Below are 15,788 nucleotides of genomic sequence, written 5' to 3' on the forward strand. Positions count from 1 at the left end.
AGCCAGTGAGCTTCATGGCCCAGCAGAGCAGGCATAGGCAAACTCGGCCCTCCAGATATTTTGGGACTACAACTCCCATCATCCCTAGCTAACAGGATCAGTGGTCAGGGGTGATGGGAATTGTAGTCTCAAAACATCTGGAGGGCTGAGTTTGCCTATGCCTGCGGTAGAGATTTGAACCCCAGTCTTCCATGTCCTGGCCTGTTACTCTTACTAACTATCTAAAGGGTATAACAGCAGGGGTTTTAATGAGATCAAAAGCAAATATTCTTGCTTTGGTAATAAGTTAACTTTCCAAAGCCTGAATATTGAACAACTCTGGATAAGTTTCCATGGGATATCACAGTTCAGGGGGACTAACTATTTCTTTTGAGCACATCACAGTTTATGGTAGATATTGACCCACTACTTTTCCAGGGCAATTTATGAAGCTCAGTGGGCCTCACTACTGGCAAAGGCCACCAAATAAATATGTCGCAGAACAGGGCTGCCAACTTGAATGAAATATTGAGCAGACCCAGGTAAGCCCCACCCCGCATAATCAATCACAAGATGTGGCACATGCACACCATTTGAATGGCAATGCCCACCAACTCTGCACAAGCCTGGCCCCCTCAAATATTTTATGGGGAGGGGGGCAAAGGGACCTCAGCCCTTAAGAGCTGGCTCCTATGTTGCAGAATGTTTCTCTGAAATAGCAGATTGCAGAAAAAGATCACTATTGGTAAAGAAGCTATATTTGGGGCAGCTTGCTCACCTTGACTGATTGTTTCATCACAGAACCTAAACTTGAAATCCCCTGATCTGGAGAGATACCCTTCTCTCCATCTATCTGAATCAGTGGTGCATCATTTGACAGAGGAACAAACCACTACATGTAAGCTGTGCTGTGTTGCTGCAAAAGATGATTAATCATCTCAGATACAAGCAAATTGGCTACATCTCTGTTAATTGGGCTGTGGCGTTTCTGCTGGCTACAAGTGGCAGAAAATGGATAAAATCTATGTCTTGATTCAACATAGGCTCTCACCCGAACACATATTTACATGGTTCATTATCCTGAGATAATAGGCCCCTTAACTCACTTCAGTCTCTGATCTGTTTACACAACCTGCAGGTTAATCAAAAGCTGAAGGAAGTAGAAGGGAAGGGAAGGAAGGCCTGGATAATGAGATGTCCTTGACTTCCCTGGTACCGCAAAAATGCCTTGGTCATCATCTCACGCATTATTTAGATTTATAGTTCATCAGACCCAAGGGGTCAATGCAAGTAACATTATTTAGAGAGAGAAAGAAAATGGTGTGATTACATGTGTAGATGAGACAATAAAAGAAACCTTAGAATGGCCGTGAACATTGGGTACAAATGAACATAGCAACATAGGAAACTGGCTGATCCAAAGTCAAATAATTGGGTCCTTCTAGCTCAGTGATGACTAGCACTGACTGACAGAGGCTCTCCAGGATTTGAGGAAGGAGTTACTCTCTCAACCCTACCTGGAAATACCAGGGATTGAAACTGAGACTTTCTGTGTGTAAAGCAGATGCTCAACCACGGATCTATGGTTCTAAATATTAAACCTTGCAGAAGAAAAAGATGGCTAGGAAAGACCCGTGTGATTACCACCCACCCACATGGTTGCTGCATTGACTTCATGTATCAGCCTCCCCAAATCTTAAGCTTTTCACTTGAGGCTAGAGTGGCCAGAAAGGGGACATGCATCACCAAAAGAGAGGACAAAAGAGGGCAGGTGTTTCCCCCCAAAAATCATATGCTAATTTACATGTATATATGCAAATGTAGAAATAATTACTAGAAAATAGAAAAACAATACATCTCGCAATATCCAGAAGGTAATGGTGGATAGGCAGCTTCAAGGTCCCTTCTACTTTCTCTTCGTAACAATTCTTAATCTTTAAGCTGGGCTTGGACCAAACAGCCCCTCAGATAGAAGGACCATCATCCTTCTAAGCTGAAGTTCTTTTCTGAATACCTTCCTTATTTATTTAGGATATTTATTGCCTGCTCTTCATCACAGAAGAAATGGCCAAGACAATTGAGCAAAGTCACCAATAAAAAATACAAAACAATAAATAATAACCATACACAATGCAGCCATCAGAATCAGCACAACTCAGTAAGTCAAGAGGCTCACACAAAGGTCCAGGGAAACAGGAAATCCTTCCTTAATGGAGGTATGTTGTGTATCTCCAACAGGAGAGAAACTTTTCTGCAATGGCTCCCCCAGTCTAAATGGCCTCCCCAAAGAGACAGGACATAATGACTGACATTACCATTTTTCCTCCACCAGGTTAAGGCATTTCTATTTGCCCAGGCAAATGGAAGGGAATGAATCCTACTGTCCAAAGGCAAGAGGAACATCTCATTGCCATGCTCACTTTTGCATCTACCCCACCCACTCCTTACATGCAGCCCCCAGAAGGCTCCCACTGGGAAATGCAGCCCTCAGACTGACAAAGTGTTATCCACTGCTGCTTTAAGGTATCGTACCATTGACACTGAGAAATATTGGAAAATTGAGACAAAACAATTTCCTCTTAGCTCACAAAAAAATGAGACACCGGCACTAATGCTTACTAGCCTGTAACACTCTTCAGTATCTCTACTGCACTCAGTTTAAATTAAGTCCCCATTCAAAATATTTCCCTGTCATATTTGCCTATAACACTAGTCACACTTGTTAGCATCTGTCTGTCCTGAGAGACAATGGAGTGCACCTCCAGGAGTGAAATCGAACCACTGTGTTAGCAGCACCAAAGTGACTTTCCTGGGATGCAAACCTGGGCAGCGTGTGTGGTGGTCCTGGGCTGCCCAGACAACAAGACCGCTGTTGCAGATTTGGTCCAAAGGAAATCAGAGCAATATGTTTGGAACCAGCTTGGCTGCAGGAGTTGCTGGAAGGAGGGATACAAGGTGCTATCCAATTGTCTTAGGGGCTCCAGATTTGCGTAGGGTTTACCCCTTAGCCTTTTCTTCTCTGGAAGATATCTTGCAAGGCAGCAGAGGTTTAGGATCAGAGTTTCCTTCTCCTAGATGGCTTCCTTCCCAGGTTGGCGAGCCCCATCTGTCCCTCACTTCCCTCTACAGCACGTGTAGACACTGTCTTATTGGCTGTTGGACCCACTATTGGTCTTGCCCGCTCTATCCACCGGAGACTATCTTCACATGCAGGGGAAGTCACTGAGGGTTTAAGACCCATTGGTTACCCCAGCAATTACCCTAGTAACAAACACTACAGCATTCCTAGCATCACATGGTGTATAACCTAGCCAAGAGCAACCACTTTTAAACTGGTTTGTTTTTAGTGCAGAAAAGTCCGTGCTTAGTGGTAGAGCATCTCCCTTGTATGCAGAAAGTCCCTGGTTCAATCCTCAGCATCTCCAGGTATCCTCAACCTAAACCCTGGAGAGCAGCTGCCAGTCAGTGTAGGCAATACTGAACTAGATGAGCCAATGGTCTGACTTGGTATAAAGCAGCTTCCTATGTTCCTAATTTGTCCACTGTTATCCATGAGACCTCAGCCATCATGGCAAACATTTTTGGGTTATTTTGTTGCCCGGTCACCACTAATCCATGTAGCCGTTCTGGTTTTCTGTTAACATTCATCTCTGAATTGGTCCATAAGAAGTTAATTTGACACCATCTGCCATTCTTCCTGCTGTCTTCTGTGCTGTGAGTAATTTAATTTGTTCTGTTCTCTGTTTCCCCCACATTTTTCAAAGCAAGCTATTTGTTCCAGAATTTCAAAGTGCAACAATGCATCTGTAACAATTTATAGAACTCTGCCATGCAAAACTGACCTTCTCAGAAGCTTCTATTGGAGTTACCCAATAATTCCCTCCCCTATGAAAATCAATTACTTTTGAAGTTACTTGTGCTTACTTCTGAAATTTAAACCAATGATCCCTTCAATTCATGTCATATAATAGATACCAAAATTATTGCAGGCATCAAACAAAGCCGTTTCAGCCAGTAGCAGGAGAATGGTAAATATTACAGAAAGAAGAAAGAGCATTGAAAAGTATTTTAAGAGCACTAAGCAAAATGTTTTAGAAGTTCCTACAAGGGTGTATTTGGACAGAAGGCTTCCTGAGAACCCAGCGGATGCTGCTCCGAACTTCATAGGTATGCATGCTGATACATACAACCTAGAAAGCTGTTGCATCCCCCACAGTGGCTTCTTAGTAGTTCCAGAATAAACCTTTTGTCCTTTATAACCCTCTACAGCCTTGTTGACATCCCTGGTCTTGGCCTTTGCTCTTTATATCACCCCAAACTCACAAAGGTATTCTGATTTGTCTCAACGCTTTGTTAGGGGACGGGTCATAGTGCAGTGCTAAAGGGCGTGGAAAAAACATCCATGTTTGGTCTCTGCCATCTCCACATTGATCAATGGTCTGATTCAGTATAAGGCAGCTTTCTATGTATTTTCCTAGAACTCCATCATTTCTCTCTTGCTGTCCACGATCCTCAGAATTCATTCCCCACAACACCTATCTGACAACACCTCTCTTTTACTTCAAATCCCTGATTAAGGCCCACTTTTTCTGTGAGGGTTTGACTTAAGATTATTATTATTATTAATCTTGCTGTGCTTCCGGAAGGAGCTCAGGGCAGCAAACAGTTCCACAATTTTAAAACAAAAACATTCTAGAACAGTTAAAACATTCCAAAAACAATGAAAGTTAAGAACAACCAAGAGCAGTCACAGTATAAAGCATTTTAAAAGGCACTGATTGCAGTAAAAAGTATTATTTCATCCTGTAATCCTGGAGTTGTACTCCAAATGCCTGGGTAAAAAACAGGAATGTTTTCAAATTCTTCCTGAGAGTTAATTATGATGGAGACAGACAGGCCACACTAGAGAGGGTCTTTCACAAATGGAGAGCCACCAATGAAAAGGCCCTGCTATGGGTCAGCTTCAACCAGAGAGCTCCCAGTGGAAGCGGCACCAACAAGGCCTCACCAGCCAGTTGTAGGTGGCTGAATTAGTCCTCAACTGCAAATTAAGCCTAGGTGTGTGCAAGTGCATCTGCTTGCAAATGACTACCTTGTGACCACTGCCTCTATCTTCCCTCAGTTAGATACTAAACTGTCAGGGGATGGGAACTCCTTCTTTCCTTTAGTGACTCCACAGTGTAAAGTGCCATGCACAGTCATGGTGCAATACACAAACACAACATTTTAAACTGGGCTTCCCAAATTTATTTGTCCCTCACGCTCAAGAGACTAAAATGACAAGAGAAAACATACATGCCCACAGTCACCATATTATGCTCACATAAGTCTCACAGGGGCCATGACACGTTAGATAGCTTGGAGAAACAGAAATTTCCTGAGTAGGGTACAAGGCTGGCAGAAAAGACAGGGACTTTGCCACAAGGTGGAGCTTCCACCACAATTCTGCAAAGTGGAATGCATTCCAAAAGAGTAAAGTGTCTGCAGCATTGTCCACAGATCTTGCAACAGTTGTGGCTTCTTACCACTTCATTATGTCATGAGCTTTTGTGCGCACAGTGCGAAGAAGTTTTAAATTCAGGCACTATTTATTCTCTTAGAGCTTGTGCAGTTTTCAGGGATGCTTTAATCACAGCGAAGGCCAACCAGGTCCTTCACTTAATGAGCATTTGTGACCTGCTTCAAACTCTGGTTAAGAATCCTGACTAATATGGATGGATACAGGATAAGCAGGGAACCTGGCTTGTTCACTGGGATGTGCCAACATATCCCTTAACCACAGTTATGGTGGGAGAAGAAATTCATGCTGGTGAGGGTCTGGATGGACAGTATGTCTGTGATCTTGCAGCTCTGGGTTCCATTGATGGAAGAAAGGTCAGATATAAATTTAAGAAAATAAATAAAAATATGTAGTGAAGGAAATCAGCCCTGAGTGCTCACTGGAAGGACAGATCATGAAGCTGAAACTCCAATACTTTGGCCACCTCATGAGAAGAGAAGACTCCCTGGAAAAGACCCTGATGTTGGGAAAGATGGAGGGCACAAGGAGAAGGGGACGACAGAGGACGAGATGGTTGGATAGTGTTCTCAAAGCTACCAGCATGAGTTTGACCAAATTGCAGGAGGCAGTGGAAGACAGGAGTGCCTGGCGTGCTCTGGTCCATGGGGTCACGAAGAGTCGGACACAACTAAACGACTAAACAACAAGTGAAGGAAACTCCCTCAAAACTTTGCCATCATCCCTTACCACTTATTAGATAGTAGTGAATTGGATCTGCAATGAATTCCTCCTACTGCCCTCCCAAAAATGCGTTGCTGTTTTTTCTACATACTGTCTGTGTTTTATCCAGAAGGTAGTCTACAGATCTTGGGTTTAGGTTGTGTGGTAGAATGAGGCTGTTTCACATGTATCTCTCATAGTTACGAACTGAGTACAGTAAGTACAATGAAATAGTTATATTTCCTCTGGATTTTTGCTTATAAGTGATGCACAGGGAAGCATAGTTTCTAGTTGTGCATGAAGTATTGAATACTGGTCATAAAAAGATGGCAGCACAAGTAACGTTGCTTAAGGCTTTATATGGAGGTGTTAATGCACAAGAGAAAGGGTCTCAAACTCAATGTGACCTTGTATCAGTTTCAAGGTTGTCAACATCACTTGTTGTGTTATACAATATCCATTGTCCTTATAAAACAATAAAAAGGACACCACAAAGATTTCTGCATTATTCTTATTAGCATGGTTATGTTTTGGAATGTAATTAGTTTTTGTGTAACATTTTCCACGACATTGAAAGAATGGGATGTTTTACTCCAATGGTCTCTTTGGTCTTGATTTGAAAAGCACATTATTCTGTTTACAGCTTGTTCCCTTTTAAAGGACATTGATGAATGGCTTTTGTGTGACCCACCATAGGCCCATTCAGATTAACGTCTAACTAGGAAATGCCTGTTCAAGTAAAAAAGGACAAAAATCTTCACTTTCATATCAATAAAAAGTAAGGCGAAAAAATTATATTAAAAGGAAAAACCCTGGAAGCCACAGGCAGTATTGGATAAAAGAGTGGACTTTGTTTTACACCATACTCATTCACGACACACAGCAAATTACAGCAGATGAAAGCTATTTGCCATTGACTGGGTGATGAAAGTTCAGCTCTGACTTTGCTGAAAAGTGAAGTCCTGCTGCTGATGTGACACATGCAGCTTTCTCCAGGCTTCTGCAGCTTGCATGGCAGATGTGCCTACTAGCAAACTGCATGGTACTTCTGCTTCAGTTTTCTGATGTCCAACCAAGCTATGTTTCCCCTTCTCCCAGCTACATCTGTACTATGGTCTGGGTGCCACATTTTAAGAAGGACATTACCAAACTTGAGTTTATCTGGAAGAGGCTTGCCAGGATTGGGTATGTGTATTGGGTATTGAGGGACGCAGGCGGCGCCGTGGGTTAAACCACAGAGCCTAGGACTTGCCGATCAAAGGTCGGCGGTTCGAATCCCCGTGACGGGGTGAGCTCCCGTTGCTCGGTCCCAGTTCCTGCCAACCTAGCAGTTTGAAAGCACGTCAAAGTGCAAGTAAATAAATAGGTACTGCTTCAGTGGGAAGGCAAACAGCGTTTCCGTGCGCTGCTCTGGTTCGCCAGAAGTCATGCTGGCCACATGAACCGGAAGCTATACGCCGGCTCCCTTGGAGATGAGCGAGATGAGTGCCACAACCCCAGAGTTGGCCACGACTGGACCAAATGGTCAGGGGTCCCTTTACCTTTCTTTTATGTGTGGAGTCCAAAGCAGAACAATGGAAAGGACTGGGTATGCTTAAGCTGGGGAAGAGTAAAGGGAGACATAATAGCAGTTTCCAGGTATCTGAAGGGCTGTCAATTAAAGCACACTGCTACCCCGCAAATAATCCTGAGCTTTAAAAGTGTCCAGGTCAGGCTTGGGCTTCATTGGTCAACCGTCAGCTTGGCCTTGCCTATCGGGCTCTTATCTGTCTAGACCTTAATTCCAATGTCAGCTGATCACCATTAGGTTTCAGTACCACAGTTTCATGTCTCCCACTCCAGCTGACTTGAAGGCTGCCTATGAGCCAGCATCACAACACCTGTGTTTGAGACCAGGCCTGTAAGTGCACATCACAACAAGGACCGGAGCAGATGACAGGCCCATTTATGACAGGCCCATTTTATGCTTCAGATGGAGATTTAAAAGCCTATGTGAGATGGCAACTCTCCCTCATGCTTCAGACAGGCTGGTCACCCCCTCTTCTTGGTCATTTGTTGAAGAGATGCATTTACATTTAAGCATTACCAATGACTGCACAAAGTATGCCTTAGTGAGAAGCAATAAGAAGAGCATTTAGGAGCAGAGCAGAGCTCTGTATATAGTGCTATAAAGATAATAGCTATTCTTATAGAACTACAGCACCATCCTAACCATGTGTATTCACAAGTGAGTCTTCTTCAATGGGGCTTACTCCCACGTAAGTAAGGTTAGGACTGCAGCCTTTGGGATCTGCCAAATCTACACAACTCTATTATGTTCAGCATTAAGGGATGGGCATTAAAACAGTTAAGGGGCAGAAACGGCTCGAGAGAGTTTGGTAAGGAATAAGTTGCTCCCTTGTTCTCTTTTCCTTTCATAGCTAATGCTTTTGTTTCCAGGACAGGATGCAAGCCTTTCCACCTTTTATTACAACCTGCTGCTGCATCAGTCTTAAACAATAGGCTTTAAAAGGCGTAACTTCTCATTCCTAACGGTTCTAACTGTCAAACACACAGAGAGAGACTGCTTTGACACCAGGCACTGCATATATTTAAAAGCTGGCAACAAATTCGTATTACGCTCCAATTGCCTATCAGGCAGAGGATCCGCATTGTCTATTTCACAGGAACGAAGAGTGATGTTATTTTGGCAAGGCATTTCAGGATTTATGCCAGGAGAACTGTCATCAGTAAGATAACATATATAAGCAGCCTCAAAAGCAGCCAGTGTTCAAGGCCATCAACACCAAGGCTATGAGCACATTGTCGGCTTACAACACAGCTAGGTTGTTCTTTTTCTCAATTTGGATCAAAGTTGGTTTGGGGAGAAATGCATCAAAGCACAGTGTTTCATAAGAAATGACAGGATAGGTGTGGATCGCGGCTAATATCACGTGTACACCACTTCCCAAACTGAGAGCACTAGGATGCAGAGTAAACAGGGTTGTGTACACAGCCCAAAACACTATGAGTGCCACTTGCAGCTGCTCAAACTTCTGCCTGTTTGATTTACTCATCATTTACCATGCCTTTTGCACTTGTGTTTAACTCTGAAATACAGGTGGAGCCAGAAGTCTAGGACTAGAACTCTAGACTTAGTGGTCACCTGTCCTCAGCAGTGTGTAGCTAGTCGCTTGGGTGCCTGGTGTGGGGGCGTGTCCTGCAGCTGGGGGCGGGATGAGCCTCTATGGGGGCGGGGTGATCCACGCCCATGGGGGTGGGGTGAGCCTCTCCGATGCTTAGAGCCTCTCCTCGGCCTCCCCCTAAGCTATAGGGCGGCTGAGGGAGAGGCAGTAGGCAGACGCAAGTCCCACACTGCCGTTTCAGGCAGCGCAGAACCTGCAGGCACCTAAGTCACCGCGTCACTCCTAAAAAGTTTCGTGAGCCCAATTTTTTAAAAAAGCTCATTTTGTCACCCCCTCTCAGTGATAACACCTGGGGTGGACCACACACCCCTTCCCCCGCCACTGCCAGTCCTGCCCCAACCTTCAGTTGCTTCACATCTTGTGGCGGATGGGGTGGGGTGCTCCTGCTAATTCTATTGAGTGAGGCCTTGGACGTCTTCCCCAAAGCTCTTGTGTTGGGGCTCTAATTACTAGATGAGTGGCAGCATAGCAGGCTGAGCGATCCTAAGACTTCAACATGCTGGGGAAACAGAAATACATCACTGCTACACTGACAGCCTATCAGGACAGTTCTGGCACAGTGTGTGTCGTCATGGCACGTTCTGGGTTGCTTCCAAGATAGCGCCAAGGAGAATGTTCCATCGGTGCAAAGATTTCTCCCTGCTCAACAGAATGTTTTCCCTCTCCCCTCCCCTTGATGCCACAGAAGATCCTATGGCAGGAATGGAATAGAAGGTGTCTTTGTTTTAAATGTGAAAGAAATGAACAGAAAAGTCAATCAGGTTGCTATTATTGTTGGAAGTGCAACTGCAGATATCACTGTGGGTGTGACTTCAGGGTTATTTCTGTTAGTTACACTTACAGTCAACTAGCTGGGGAGGGCAGGTGGAGGTGTTGCTCAGCAAACCATGCAGAGTGGCATGATGCTTGCCAATGTGGCACTGTGCCCTGATTGGCTGTATAGTTCTGAAGTTTTCCTCTGCATGTTTGGTTGAATGCTTCCTTGTTATGTACAAGGCCTGGTGTAAGAAAGACTCTTTGCTCCTTTCTCCCTCAAATTATATTCAGTTTTTCTTCAGGTTCTTCAGTAATATGTAACCAGGATTTATTTTCTTTCTGAACTCAGACTGTGTTATTTGCAAACAATTGTAGGCCCACTTACTAGGGAGTAATGCCCAGTGACCACAGTGGGACTTCCATAGGACACATGTTTGGTTTACTTAACTATTTTCGTTGAGAATACAAAGAGAAAGGTGTAAAGCTTGTCTGTTTTGCTGCAATGTTTGAGTAATGTATGATCACGTGGTCAAATTTTTTCACTGCTTCCTAGCACATTGCATGGAATCTGCTGCATCATGATTGCTAGGTTACAGCTGACAAAATGGCACAGTATGGTGGAGACAGGGGAATCCAAGCACTTCTATTAATTTACAGCTCTTCTTGTTGAAATTTCTATTCTCTCGAGTTAGGTATTGACACATGCACACTCTTGATCAAAACTGACAGCAGGTTCCACAATCAATCGCAAAGTGACCAGAACACTGAAATAGGTAACACTGCAATCCTAAACATGACTAGTCAAAAGCAATTTCTACTGAATTCAATTAGGCTTACACCCAATGAAGTGGGGTTAGGATTGCAGCCTAAGGCACTATTCCATATTTGGTTTAACTTGTGCATTCTTGTTGCCTAAACAAACCACATCCATATTTAACATCAGCACTGATGCCTACAACTAAAAGCCACAAGTATGACCCACTGCATGTACTAAGCTGTGTACAAACAAGAATAGACAGTCATTGCTCTCAGCAGTATGTTCTCCCAGAATAAAAGTGACAGAGAACACAAATTCACCAGGAATCTCTCCTATACAGTTCCCAGTTGGAATAAAAGTGGGGTGGAGGGTAGTTGTGTAGTAGTGTAGATGTGTGTTTGAGCTCAAAGAGATTGTTGCTGACTGGTCTCCTGCATAAAGTAGGTTAAAAGTTATTTAGTGTGTTCAGTCATATATTTTAAAACATTTATAGCCATAGATGTACTAATATTCATTAATTTAATGAGAGTACTTGTAGCCTGCACTTCATCATATGATCCCAGAGGGGGTACATGCAATTAAAAACACGAAGAACTGTGCATCAAAAAGAGCTGGTAAAAACAAAACAAACTCAATATCAATGCAAAACATTATAATTACAGGGGGGGAACCTACAGCGCACACAAATAACCAAGAAACGGTAAACAAATGGGTATGTCTTTACTTGACGCTAAAACCAAAATATTCCCTTTTCTACTGTATTACCAAGAGCTGGCTGACTCAATCTACAAAAGAAAATTGGCTTCACTTAACACTCCTACTTACAATGTATTTCATGCTAATTGCATACAGTGTACGACACGATGCACATATATGTTGTGGGTTATGCCAAAATATTATTTGTCAGGCATGCATTATGTTATTCCTGAAACTTGTTTTCAACCACAGTTTTTAGGTAGCAGAAATTCTACTTTCTAGTAGAAAGCTATATTATAGAGTACTGGATAAAAACAAAGCAATTTAAAAAATGAAATGCAACAAAGACATTCATTTAAAATCCTTTCCTTTGCAATGTAGCGAAGCTGGACCATATTACTCATGTATTCCAGATAGCTCCTCACTATTAACCTTTTGAAATGGCAGTCCAAAAGCACAGCCTCCATTCTGCATTGCACAGTGAAAAGACCCCCTTTTCCGATTTGTACTATCGTTTCCTAAGACGGAAACCCGCCCATATGGCGGGTTAGGAGCTTGGAAAAACGGGCTTCAAAAGTAAGCAGACAATGTTAGGTCACTTTTTTTTCACATTTCTGGCTTCTGCAAATTGGAGGGCTCTTTTCATCTTCCATTTCAAGGGAGACAGTTGTGGCCTGTTGCTTTGTTTAAACCACATGAATAAGTCCCATCCTCCGCAAAGGAAAAACCAGACCACTCAGACAATTTCCCAAAACAAAGTGCATACAATCCTTTCCTGCAAACCAGAACATTAATCTTGAACGGGCAACCTTCCGCTGCGATCCACTTCAGCCTAGCTGTAAATACCAATCCTGAAAAAGCGACCTTTTCTTACAAGCCCTTCTGCTCTCTGCCTACCTTTTTGGAGCTTACCTTCCACGCGATGGAGGGGCAGGCTGCCAAGGTGAAGGTAACTTTCTCTGTCACCACATTGAATGTGACACGAAACATGACGGCTCATACTCATGTGGTCCCGAGGCCCAGGTCAGGGGAAAAAGGCAGCAACACTTGTCTCTCCCTCAAGAGCAGGCTGACTGTGCACTTGTGCCACGCTGCACTCACGCATTCGGCAACCCCCTAACCTATTGATCGAAGCAGGAGCCTCAGAGTGCTGTGTAGGCCCCACTATTCCCCAGCAGCCTTTCTTCGCTTGTGTGTGTGTGTGTGTGTGTGTGTGTGTGTGTGAGTGAACTAATCAGATTAGCTGGTTTTACCAGTCTGAGTGGAGACTAACAGGTTAGCCAAACAGTTTGCATGGGGGAAGGGAGGAGAGATCCGAGTACAGAAATCAAACTGGTGCATTTATTAAAGCAGGGGAAAACAGACCTCCTTTGAGAATCACTCCTTTGTCTCTCCTCTCAGTGTTGACACAGAGCCATGACATGCATTGTACATTTACACATGCTCTGTGGGGAGCTGGGCTTCTCTATGGGCCTTGTCTCAAAATCTGAGCGGCTGCCTCAGCGCTACCGAAGTCTACTGAGGGGTGACCTTTTTTCTCATGGGATCTGACTCTTGAAGGTAGGGAAGGGCACCTGTCAATTTGGGTTTCTCTTATGTTTTTCATTTTCCCAGTCTTGAGTTCTCTACATTTCCACTTCAGTTTGCAATTAAAAAAAAAAAAGTCCTCATGAGAATCCAGTGAATTTCTCCTAATGTTTACTTGCAATTTTCCCTAATATACACATTTTAGCAAAGTGAATTCCTCTAATATATAAATAATATACACTTTTTTGCAAAGTGAATTCCTCTAATATAATGCATTTTAATGTTATTTTCACCAAAATAACCATGTTTGTTTGTTTACACCCATACTCCACCTTTTGTCCAAGGAGCTCAGGGAAATGTACACATTTTCATCCCCTCTTCATTTTATACTCACAACTATCCTGTGAGGTAGGTTAGACTGAAAGATAGTGACTGGCCCAAGGTCACCCAGGGGGTTTCTTAGTTGTATGGTGATTTGGACCATGGTCTGCCAGGTTCTACTCCAGGACTGTAAACACTACGACATACAGGATCTTACACACGCTTCACCCCAGTATATTCAGGTTTGTATACTACTCGGTTGGAGAATAACATTGCAAAATTCAGAGAAGTGTGAATTTCAAAGGATGGCTGCATTTCAGTTCACGAACTGTTTTGGAAAGTGTGAATTAGGTAGGTTCACCTTTGAATGTGAACCGGATGAAATTTCTTTCCCCTCCCTCCTTACTTGTGACCTTTAATCTTGGACCTTGGGCACTTGCACAAATAAATGTGTTAATATAGTGAGAATGAGAAACTCTCTCTCTGCAGAAATATTGGTAGTGCCATGTGATTAGTTCTGTTCAGTGCTACACAGCATTATTCACAGTTGGGAAAAATGTACATGAGAATATCTAATTGACACTCACTCCAGGCACTGACCCCCTCACATATCATTCATGGAAAACTTACAATCATTCCTTAGATAACGTGTTAGAATATAATTATACTGATAACAACATGCATTTTGCCCAAGTAGTTAACCTAGTCAGACAATGACTTTTAAGTATGCATTGTATTGTGGACCATTAATCTGGTTTCCATTATTCTTTTTAAACCAACACATCTACTTTCATTAGGGATGTGGCTAAGAGACTTAGTAAGGAAAAAGAAATTATTTGGTTCTAATCTCACCTCTGTCACGTGTGCCTTTTTGGCTGAATAGCACAAAAATTTTAAAAAACGTAACTTTAATAATGATCTCACTAAGTGCCCTTTGTCAAGCCACCACCCTCTCAGCTTCAGTCCTCTTAAAGGTAAAGGTAAAGGTACCCCTGCCCGTATGGGCCAGTCTTGACAGACTCTAGGGTTGTGCGCCCATCTCACTTAAGAGGCCGGGGGCCAGCGCTGTCCGGAGACACTTTCTGGGTCACGTGGCCAGCGTGACAAAGCTGCATCTGGCGAGCCAGCGCAGCACACGGAAGCACCGTTTACCTTCCCGCCAGTAAGTGGTCCCTATTTATCTACTTGCACCCGGGGGTGCTTTCGAACTGCTAGGTTGGCAGGCGTCAGTCCTCTTAATCTGTAGACTACAGATCAGTCCTCTTAATCTGTAGCATAGGGATAATAATACTAATTAACAATATCCAAGTTGCAATGAGGATTACAAAATACTGCATGTAATATTTAAATACCCCAAAGCCCTGGATAAATGCTAAGGATTATTATTTTTCAGTGGCTTTCAAATTATATCCATATTATATTATTAATGCACATGTCTTCTCTTAAATAATCCTTGGAACTACTGTTTTACCCCTTGAGGAGGTACAATTCCCAACACCCTCAAACTACAGTTCCAAGGATTCTTTAGAGGAAGCCATGTGCTCTAAATGGGCTGCCTTCCCAGGTTGACGAGCCCCATCTGCCCCTCACTTTCCTCTACAGAATGTGCAGAAACCACCTTCTTGACCATGGGACCCACTATTGGTCTTGTCCACTCAATGCACCAGTGCTTCCAAAACAGAGGAGGGTACAGGACAAGTTGTAGCCTTGGCAGAGTCCAAGGGCCAGATAGAGGGGCTTGGAGGGCCACATTTGGCTCCCAGGCCTGGGGTTCTGCAGCCCTGTTTAAGAGAGCTGCAGGTTACTATTTTATTATGCATCTTATTTAGCAAGCCTGTAGTTCACAGAAGGCACCAACTCTCTCATCATCCTCTCCTTACTCTTTGCCTTCTATGCTCACCTGTCCTACTCTATCCCTCTGAAGATGGTATAATAAGGCTCTCCGGCTGTTTCCAGCCTTGTGAGGAGTCCACCTGTCAGGTTTTCTGGGCTGCCTGCAAGGGAGATTTTCCTTGTTGCATCTCCCAGCACGCTGGAACCGAAATAGCAGCTGAACACCCTGGGATGCCACAGTAATAGCTGAATGTGTCTTGCTGAATATCCTTTGCCTATCCGTATGGATTAAGCTACGCTGTTTTTGTCATTGCATGTTTAAGTATGGCTCCCAAAGTCTCCCTCCCTCAAGCAGTTTAATCTTTGAGAAATCAATTTGGATTAGCACAGAAATGTAGAGCAAGGTTACCAAGTAGGGGAAACCCACTAACCCATTTTCAAGCAAATTTTCAGAAATAACATAAGATACAAGGAGCAAGTCAATCCCTTAAGGGAAAGCTGAATGTCATAGGTT

The 15,788-nt window shown here is 43.4% G+C and overlaps 1 protein-coding gene across 5 annotated transcripts in view; it reads right to left on the reverse strand.

The window, feature by feature from the left end:
- SPATA13 (spermatogenesis associated 13) overlaps positions 1-15,788 on the reverse strand; it is a 162,415-nt gene that overhangs the window by 126,640 nt on the left and 19,987 nt on the right. Inside the window, exon 1 of one of the 5 annotated variants that reach the window (XM_053385872.1) lies at positions 12,506-12,621. The exons of 2 other annotated variants lie outside the window; for them this stretch is intronic. In XM_053385872.1, coding sequence (XP_053241847.1) covers positions 12,506-12,583 — 78 coding nt within the window. In that variant the 5' untranslated portion in view covers positions 12,584-12,621. Of the gene's footprint in view, positions 1-12,490; positions 12,622-15,788 lie in introns of those variants that run through there. 2 more of the 5 variants (XM_053385871.1, XM_053385879.1) reach the window with 2 other exon arrangements.

The sequence above is a fragment of the Podarcis raffonei genome, chromosome 4 (assembly GCF_027172205.1).
Source record: "Podarcis raffonei isolate rPodRaf1 chromosome 4, rPodRaf1.pri, whole genome shotgun sequence".
NCBI classification, from domain to species: Eukaryota; Metazoa; Chordata; class Lepidosauria; order Squamata; family Lacertidae; genus Podarcis; species Podarcis raffonei.